The sequence below is a fragment of the Myotis brandtii genome, unplaced genomic scaffold (assembly GCF_000412655.1).
Source record: "Myotis brandtii unplaced genomic scaffold, ASM41265v1 scaffold182, whole genome shotgun sequence".
Classification (NCBI taxonomy): Eukaryota; Metazoa; Chordata; class Mammalia; order Chiroptera; family Vespertilionidae; genus Myotis; species Myotis brandtii.
This window is the reverse complement of record NW_005356751.1, coordinates 2,250,811-2,259,887: the sequence shown is the minus strand read 5'-3', so window position 1 is coordinate 2,259,887 and position 9,077 is coordinate 2,250,811. Positions and strand designations below refer to the sequence as shown.

The following is a 9,077-nucleotide window of genomic DNA, read 5'->3' as shown; positions in this document are numbered from 1 at the left end:
ACATTGATGCAAGAAACATCGATTAGCTGCCTCCTGCAGGCCCCCTACTGGGGATTATGCCCCAAACCCTGGGCGTGTATCCTGACTGGGAATCGAACCAGTGACCTTTTGGTGCATAGGGTGACACTCAACCAACTGAGCCACACGAGCCAGGGCAAGAGCACGTCTCTTAATGTGGTGTCCTTTAGACAGCATTATAAGACAATACATTGTCCTGATGTTTATTAAGACTATGATGAAAATGTCAGAAGCCACAGTGTGAAAGCGAGGCTGTGAGACATTCAGAAGAGGCAGTCACCATGTCTGTGAGTTGGCTCCCCCTGGACCAGGGACACATACCCCACCTCGTTTCCCCTGGGGCTACTTCCCCGTAGGGTCTAAGTGCAGAGGCCTTACTCTTCATTTTCTTCTTCCTTTAAATCCCATTACCCTTAACACTGTATCTAACTCCAAGGAATTTTATTTTTTATCCTCACCTGAGGATATGTTTATTGAATTTAGAGAGAGAAGAAGGGAAAGAGAGAGAGAGAAACATTGATGTGAAAGAGAAACATTGGTCAGTTGTCTCCAGTACAGCCCCAACCCGGAATCCAACCTGCAACCTTCTGATGCATGGGACGACGTTCCAACCAACTGAGCACCCGGCCAGGGCAGGAATTTTATTTTTGAATCACAATTCCAAAACCTCTTGTTGGAAGGGTAGTTTCAATTTATTAACAAACTAGAGAAAACAGCACACAATGACTATGAGAAGCCAAGAAAGATGGGTAGGGGTTCACTTTGCCTGACTCTCCTGTGCAGCTGGAATAAACCCTCCTGTGCCTCACGGACTGTGCCCCTTAGAGGAGGGAGGGTGGTCCTGCAGGGAGCACAGTTCTCCGCTTCTGCGTGATGGGTGGGACTCTACCCGCCCGCTGGAGGATCATAAAACCGCACATCTAAGATCCAGAAAACAGAGCTTTTGAAAAACATTTTCCCAATTTGCAGCTATACTTTTTCACACCTTTAGATTCATTTTAAATTTGTTTGAAATAGCACATCTAGAGACAGATTGCAAACCCAGCGCACCAGAGCCTATTGTTCTGTTCTCTGCTGCTTAATAGTCTAGAATCCAAGTGGATTCCTCTCACACTCTGAAGGGAAAAGAAGACCCTACATTAGCGTTTTCAAAATCGTGAACATACATTGTTTCATTTGATCCTCACAGCAGCCCAGGGAGCAGGCAGGCGGGCAGGATCCAGAGGATGGAGTCGTAACTGGTGGAGCTGGGAACCAAACCCATGCCCCCTGCCTCCTGGGCCAGGGCTCCTTCTACTCCACAGATGAACTGAGCTCTCCTTGATGAGCAGGGCAGCCTTTCTGCTTAGCATAGAAGACATGTCCTTTGGGCTCGAAAACAAAGGTGATTTAAAGTACAGACCTCGTCAGCAAGCTCAGGGGATAAACACACCTGAGCTCAATTCGGCATCCACATCAGAGGGATGAAAAGGACAGAACATGGGTGTCTTCGACGAGGGTTGCTTCCCGTTTTCTTGACTCTCACCCAGACCACACTGGGGGGCTGTGACTGGAACGCAGCAAAGTCCAGGAGGAGGGAAGATATTCAGAGGACTTTCTCATCTAGCAATTTGTTGATTCCTTCACACATCCTCTTGAGGCTGGGTCTACAGTTTCCATCCGGACTATAAAGGGTGGAGAGGAACTCCACATCAGCAAAGTGGTTGAAGACGTGGTTGATGCGCCCGTGGGTCCTGGGGGTCAGGTGTCGCTGCACCAGTTCATGCACCAGGTCCTTGCACTCGTGTAGGAGCTTGGAGAGCACGTTCCTATCGAAGGTGTATTCCACCTCATAGAAGCTGACGATGGTCATGGCGGTCTGGTTCAGCTTCTTCCTGAACTTCTCCACGATAGCAACCTCCTCCTGGTTGAACTGGTTGTTCCGGTAGAGGATCCCGATTTTGATGGCCACCTTGATTAAGTCTTTCATGATCTTGTGGGCTTCCTTCTTGTTGTGGGTGTGCTCTTTGGTGACTTTGTAGAGCTCATCAAAGATCTCACTGCTGGTGTCATCAATCAGCATGTTGGCCACGGTCTTGCTGGCTATTTTGCTCAGAATCTTCTTCTGGGCTTGAAGGGCAAAACTCTTTGAACTAAACACATCAGGACCTAAGGTAAGAAAAGAAATGAAAGTTATGGCAATACGAGAACCATTTGTTATTTTCCTACAAGTGAAGCACACTAATTTGCACTTATGTTCTTAGAGCAAAAATCCATGCTTTTAGAGTCCACACTCCCTAACTGAACCCCCCACCCATGCCTGGTCGCCACATGGTCCTGTCCACATGACATGCTCATTTACTCTTTGAACCTTCTAAATTGTGCTCTTCCTTCTCTGGAACGGGTCTCCTCTTGTCTAGGCCAAATCTCACCTCTTTACACCTACTTCACATACAGCCTTCCAGACTCTATTAGATCACAGAGGACTCCCTATTGTGGCTGTTGCACTGGAAGCCATTCAGTTTTGCAAATTATACAGGAGGAAATTATAGCTTAATGACAAGAATGTAGTCTTTTTTTTTAAAAAATAAATCCTCATCTGAGGATATGTTTTTACTGATTTTAGAGGGAGAGGAAGGGAGAGAGAGAAACACTGATGTGAGAGAAAAACATCCATTGGTTGCCTCCCATAAGTGCCCCACCTGAGATTTGAACCTGAAACCTAGATATATGCCTCGACCGGGAATCAAACCCAAAACCTTTTGGCGTATGGGATGATGCTCCAACTGAGCCACGTGGTCAGGGCAAGAATGTAGTCTTTTTTTTTTTTGGCTGAGTCTCAGAATTCATAGTTCATAGAGTCTAAGATGTGTATTTTTCCAGTTTGATATCTTGGAAATTGAGATGCATTTACAGTCACTGTTGCCAGGTGGCGGTTGTGCTGTGGTTGTCATTACCTGTGTGCATATCAGCTTACACAATAGGAGCCAGAAATTTGGGAGAAAAGTCAAGAGTACTTTTGTAAGAAATATTGCCTCGCCAATGCTCCGACGGCACAGAGAACCGCACTGTGTGGGAAGTAAGACATCGACAAAGTCAGGTCAAAGGTGCTTCAGCCAGTACTACTCTGACTGTGATCACCTTGAGGTGTGTTTTTCTGAAGCTCAGAAAAACAAAGCCAATTTATTTCCCTGTTATTTTCCACTTTATGAATGAGAAAGAGAAATACATGTTAAAAATAATAAGTCTAAGTAAGTCTAAAAAGGATGCTTCAATAAGCATAAAATAAAAATTCTAAGAATACAGCAAGCAATTTAATTGGCAGCACCTTTATCTTTCTTAAGAACACATAAAACAGCATCTTACAATCCATGGTGCCTTAGATCTGATGAAATCCCCCGTGAAGTCACCAATTAGCTGGAGCTGACATTTGAAATGAACCCCCCTGGCCAGCCTGACTCATTATTACTATCTTCCCAAGGAGATTCAAGTTGCCTGAAGACAGAGACAAGAGTTTCGAGTTGCCATAGCACCTAGCTCAGTTCTGGTTACAGTGATGGGACGGTGTCTGTTAAGTACCGGAGAAATATTGCAGAAGAATAAGGAAGTAGTAAAATACGGTGCGAACTTATACTGAAAACACAAACCCCAACAATTTTCCTTTGAGAACCGAGGGCCTTCTAGGTCCCTAGAGCTTTTGCCCAGTGCTCTGTGGCCACCCCGAAGTGACAGATGTGATATGCAGAGTGGACAGCCAGCTTCTGCAGTCCTTGTCTGGCCCGTCCCCATCTCATCTGCCACCCCCTCTACCCAGCCTGGATTCATTCCCTCAGTGGACAGTGATTAATTCCTGTCTTGCAGACACAGACTCAATAAACACTCAAATACAACATAGACATAGGCCCCGGGTCTTCCTCCAGCTGCAGGTATCTCACGACTGGCCGGGCCTTGCTCCCTCAGCCCTGGGTCCTTCCAGGAAAGTAAATCCAGCTGCAGGCTCTTCCAGCTGCAGGTCTCAGGGGACTCCACCCAGAACTAAAGTGGTGGGTGCCACAGCCTCTCACAGCCCCAGGAAGCTCCCTCCCTGAAATTTGAGATCACAGCAATTTCAAGCAACTTCACAGCCAAGTAGCCCTGACATGGCCAAGATGTTCCTTCAGCCTCGGTGACTCTTCCGTCCCCTGAGAAAGCTGACTTCCTGATTTGTGCCCTTCCGGAGTTTGAGACAAATAATATTCCTGCCCTATCTGATGATCCACCCCAGTCACCAGACCTTTTGTCTGAATAACCTTTGTTCCAAAAACATCAAATCGGTCCTTGAAAGACAAATATTTACAAGCAGGTAGGATGTGCAAAAGATGGTGCTGTGTGCTCAGAAGTCAATTCCACAGGAGAAGCTGAAAGACTTTGTTATTGAAATATGTATATGCCTCCTCAGGTGATTATTCTGACGGGAACAATGAAGTCTAGCTAGATCCGTTCTGGAATATCAAAAATGAGTCCTTTCTTTGTAGGAACAGTTCCTAAAAATTGCCTGAGAATAAAGTACTTTTAGACTTAGAGGCTCTCAAAAGTGTGGCAAACGTGCATTTACACAGAAGCACAAATCAACTGAATGTCTGTTCACTAGAGTGTAAGCTCTGTGGGAGCAGGGACTTGTGTCTAAGCCCTCCTGTCCGTCCGTCCAGAGCCCAGCGTGTTGGTGGCACATGGCAGCCAGTGGCTGGACGAGGGGTGTGCTGCCTCTGTGCCAGGCACTGCATGGTGTTAACCCTGTGAGCTGGGTGAAGCTGTCATTTCTACCAGCGCCTCCCTGCCAGCCTGATTCCAAGGCCCCTCTGTTCACCAGCAGCCTTCCCAACAGTGTCCTCTAGAGCACTGCCCGGCACACCTTTTGCTCAGATATCCCCCTAAGAATTTGAAAAACGACAAGCCTCCTTGCATTATTATTTTAACTTGACAGCAGTATTTTTCACTTCATGGTTAAATAGTTATATTTCTAATAGATATAACTTCTATATTGTTAATATTGCTACATAAAAATGATCCTTTTATTTTTTTAAAATATGTTTTTATTGATTTCAGAGAGGAAGGGAGAGGGAGAGAAAGATAGAAACACAATGGTGAGAGAGAATCATTGATTGGCTGCCTCCTGCACATCCCCCATTGGGGATGGAGCCTGCAACCCGGGCATGTGCAGGCCTGGGATAAACCTTGACCTCCTGGTTTATAGGTTGAAGCTCAACTACTGACCCACTCCGGTCGGGCTAAAAATTAACTTTTGGAAGAATTCCTTTAAATGTGTCATCGTAACAAACATATCACAGCGATAAAACACCCATTACTGTCCATTTAAAAATGCTGGTGGGTGCCATTTGGGGGCCAACATCCTTTTTGTCCCGTGGTTTCTCTGCAGTCATTGAGCATTTGCTATTTGTTCAACTCTGCATGAAGTTGAACACCCAAATGCTTAATTGGGTTCTACTTTGAATATGATCCCGCAGGGGGGTGAGATACAGACAAATGAAACAAAATAGAGAAACATGTGAAATAGCCCAAATTGGCATGAGTGACAACAGCTCTGAGGGCTATGAAGGTGGACTTCAATGTGGGTAGACAAGGGTGGCTACATAGGAGGTGGTTTCTAAAAGCACAGAAACAGGCCAGCAATTTCCCCCAAATCACAAAGGCCCTCATCAGTTTGCAGCATCTCTCTTGCATAATAAACATGTGTTTTTTACCTACAAAGGGGACTTGGGTACAAGTTCCTCGGCGAGGGCCCAGGAGGTCACAGGTATAGCGTCTCCAAAGCCCTAAAGATCAATAGTCATCATCCAAATCACAAGGAAAGCTTTAAGAAAAAAAAACCACAAATAGCAACTAATAAGCAGATTCCCACACTCTGCCCCAGACCACCAGGATTAGCATCTTTAGGAGCAGGGCCAGGAATCCGAGCTCCCTGAGTGATTCTGACGTGCTGGATGCAGGGCCCGCCGATCATGACATGCCCCAGCGAGGATCCTTCGGAATACTAGTCTTACTAGACATTCCTGGAAGGCAGGTTCTGTGGTCACTTCAGTGAGTTTGTAGCTGACTCGATATTGTGACTGGCTTTTGATGATTTGTCATACCAGGTAGCTTATTAAAGGCCTTGAGAAGTTCTGCAGGAAAGATATCTGCGTAGTTTTATTTAGCCTACCACTTCTCAAACTTACTGGACCTTAGGAAATTATATATCCCTACAACAGTATCCTGTGGCATACATGATGGGAAATGTGGGGAAAGCACTGACAGAAATAACCTCAAGGCAGCTCTCTAGTCAACGTTTACGACTCCCAGGGACCTGTGGGGAGGCGCTGCTGTTCCCAGCATACATGCTTGATGGCATGATTTAAGGAGGGTGTGTGCACTGAGGGAGAGCTGGGAGGAGCAGTCCTACTCAAAATACTTTTTGCACATGGAAATCTTGGGCTTGTTTCCTACCATCCACCCTTGTGCCTCAGCTTTCTGCAGAGGGACCCTGTTGGTGACCCGCCCTCAGGAGAAACACTGCAGGCTGACGTGGAGGAAAAGGGGCCACAGGCTAACCTGACAAGCTCAGGGCAGGCCTGCATGGCAGCCTTGCAAACTCAGAGACCTAAAGTAACCACAAAGGATGGTCTGAAACGAAAACCGTTTTAAGTAAAAAGCAGTTTATAGTGGGTAGTCATGTCCTAAGCTGGTATCTTCCCTGACAAAGGTTAATCTTTACCTTAACTGAGCCTATTGTCTTTTTGCATCTATGATAACATATCATTGAAATGTCAAAGTAATTTTCCTTTTTTCTGGACCCCTCAAAGCACAGGCACCACTCTTCAGAGACCACCAATCCCCATGTTGTTACTGAATTAATTGTTGACTGTTAACTATCCTGCACCCACCTAAGTAAAATAAGTATGTGTCTATCATTTTACTTTTTATCCAATCCTAGAGGTTTCCTCGCTTTGCTTTCTCCCACCTCCTTAATCTATCACCAGTGGAGTTCATGTAACCCACTTATATTTTCTCTTTTGATTGTAATGTATAAAACAAGATGAAAACCCACCATTCTCTGGAGCATTATCTTAATACTTTGAGATTCTGCTTCCCGGCAATTGTCGACAAATTTGAGTTTGGCTCAAATAAACTTACAAAAATTCTTTGCAGGTTTGAATGTTTCTTAGGTTAACACTGAGAGGAAGAGAGTGAGCCTTGGGAGCCGAGGTCAGGAGTGCACGTGGGATATCTGGGGAGACAGGCCTGGCTATGGGCACAGGCTTGTTTGTGGAAAGACTACGAGATCTAGAATAAACCTGTCCTCTCATCCCTGTGTGTAAGGCTTAAGAAGGCTCTTTTAGCCAGGGATGATTCTCTTACCCATATTTGAACAAAAGTTCCCATTCCCCAGCCATAAAAAGTAATGGATTGTTTAAGTACCCCGGAATCTCTGAGAATGTAGATTGAAAACACGATTATGCAGCTATTGTATATCTCACCTGACTGGCACGCTGAGACAAGATTGATGAAGCTACAAAATTCATCCTTGAAGAAAAAACAGGGGCTTCCTTAAACCAAGACTGATGGAGGAGCTCAAGCGAAAGAATTATGAAGTCAGTGCTCTGAGAATAAGCACCAGAACTATGTAGGGAGAACGGCATAATAATGGTCATGAACTAGTTTGGCGAAAGAAAGCAAAACATTTAAGTGGACCCTTCGCTGCATGGAAAAGTGCTGGGGCCAGTCTGAGTTGATGTTTCTATAAATGATGTTCAGCCATAGTACAAGCGATGTACGTTTTTACGTTTCTAGAAAACACTGAGCTCTCCCAGATGGTGAAATGCCAAGCTGGTAGCGATAAACAGCGGGAAGCTGGGTGAGTGGGCAGAAAAGAGGCAGATGAGCTTCGGCATGGTAAGAACAAGGTACTACATTCTGGGGAAAATAAGTGGTGGTGAGGACAGAGGACGGTCTCTGAGCTGTCAGCCACAGCCGAGAAAAGAGCCCTGAGCATCACCCAGGATGTGTCCTGGTAGAGAGAGGCTGGGGGACAGACTCAACTCTTCTCTCCATACTCACAGGACTAGGTAACTTTCCTACCTATGGTCAAGGTGCGGGAAACTTGTATATGACTATGGTTACCTGTGTCAAAATTATAAAACTGGAAATTGTGTGTATTCGCCAGTATGTACTCACATAGTATCACTTCATTTCTATCAACAGCTTAAGATGATGGCAAGGCAGAGTTAGCTAAAAGCGTTTAGTAGAAATTAGGAGTGGAGATAGTACCCAGAGGAAACCAATCTGTGGTCCTTAACAAGCACCATCCATCAAAGCATGAGACCCAGAGTACAAGGAAGGTGGGAGGGGGGAGTTCCCAGGGCACGGGGAGGGGAGGGTAAGACCTGGGCAGAGGGGGATCTGTGGTAGTCCAAGTTGCTGGCACTCAATCACTCACACTTAAGTGATGGAAGAAAAGTCCAAGCAAGCCTTCTTGAGATGGAGCAGCCTCACAAACGACTTCGAATTTGAACTTCCACGATGCACACCCATCCCTCTGCTTAGCTGCACATACTCTCAGAGAAGCTGATTAGACCAGTCCTGTCCCCCAGGGCCCATCCTTCATTAATGACAAGGGGCCAGGAGCCAGTGGAGAGACTGATACCCCGCCCTCCCTTCCTGCTCTTTGTTGCTCCTGGGGTGAATGAGGAGGAAGAGGGGTTGACGGTGGGTAAGGTGGTCTGCAGGATGGCATATCCATGGCGACGATACAGCACCTTCCAGAGAAGACACCGCCTCTGCTTTAGTTCTTGGTGGCCCCTTTGCAGCTGCGGGAACAAAACTACTAAGGAACGATTCAGTAGTGTTTTGAAATACAAACCTGACACAGTTATGGTTCCCAGAAAAACTAACTGAGATGTTGCATCTCCAGTGGAGTCAAACTGGAAAACATCTTCCTTTTCTTGTGTAAAAGTGTGGTTCGTATACTGCTGGGACATTGAGAAAACGCAGCACTGGTGGTGGTACAATGAGATGAAATCATCGAGCCTTTGATAGTTAGGGAC

General features: G+C 45.9%; 1 protein-coding gene across 3 annotated transcripts in view; it reads right to left on the bottom strand.

Moving 5' to 3' along the window:
• Window positions 1-644: 644 nt before the first annotated feature.
• Window positions 645-9,077, bottom strand: part of TNFAIP8L3 (tumor necrosis factor, alpha-induced protein 8-like 3) — a 39,277-nt gene continuing 30,844 nt past the window's right edge. For 2 of the 3 annotated variants that reach the window (XM_014537795.1, XM_005863935.2), the window contains exon 3: window positions 645-2,166. In XM_014537795.1, coding sequence (XP_014393281.1) covers window positions 1,604-2,166 — 563 coding nt within the window. In that variant the 3' untranslated portion in view covers window positions 645-1,603. Of the gene's footprint in view, window positions 2,167-2,954; window positions 3,116-9,077 lie in introns of those variants that run through there. The other variant, XM_005863936.2, reaches the window with a different exon arrangement.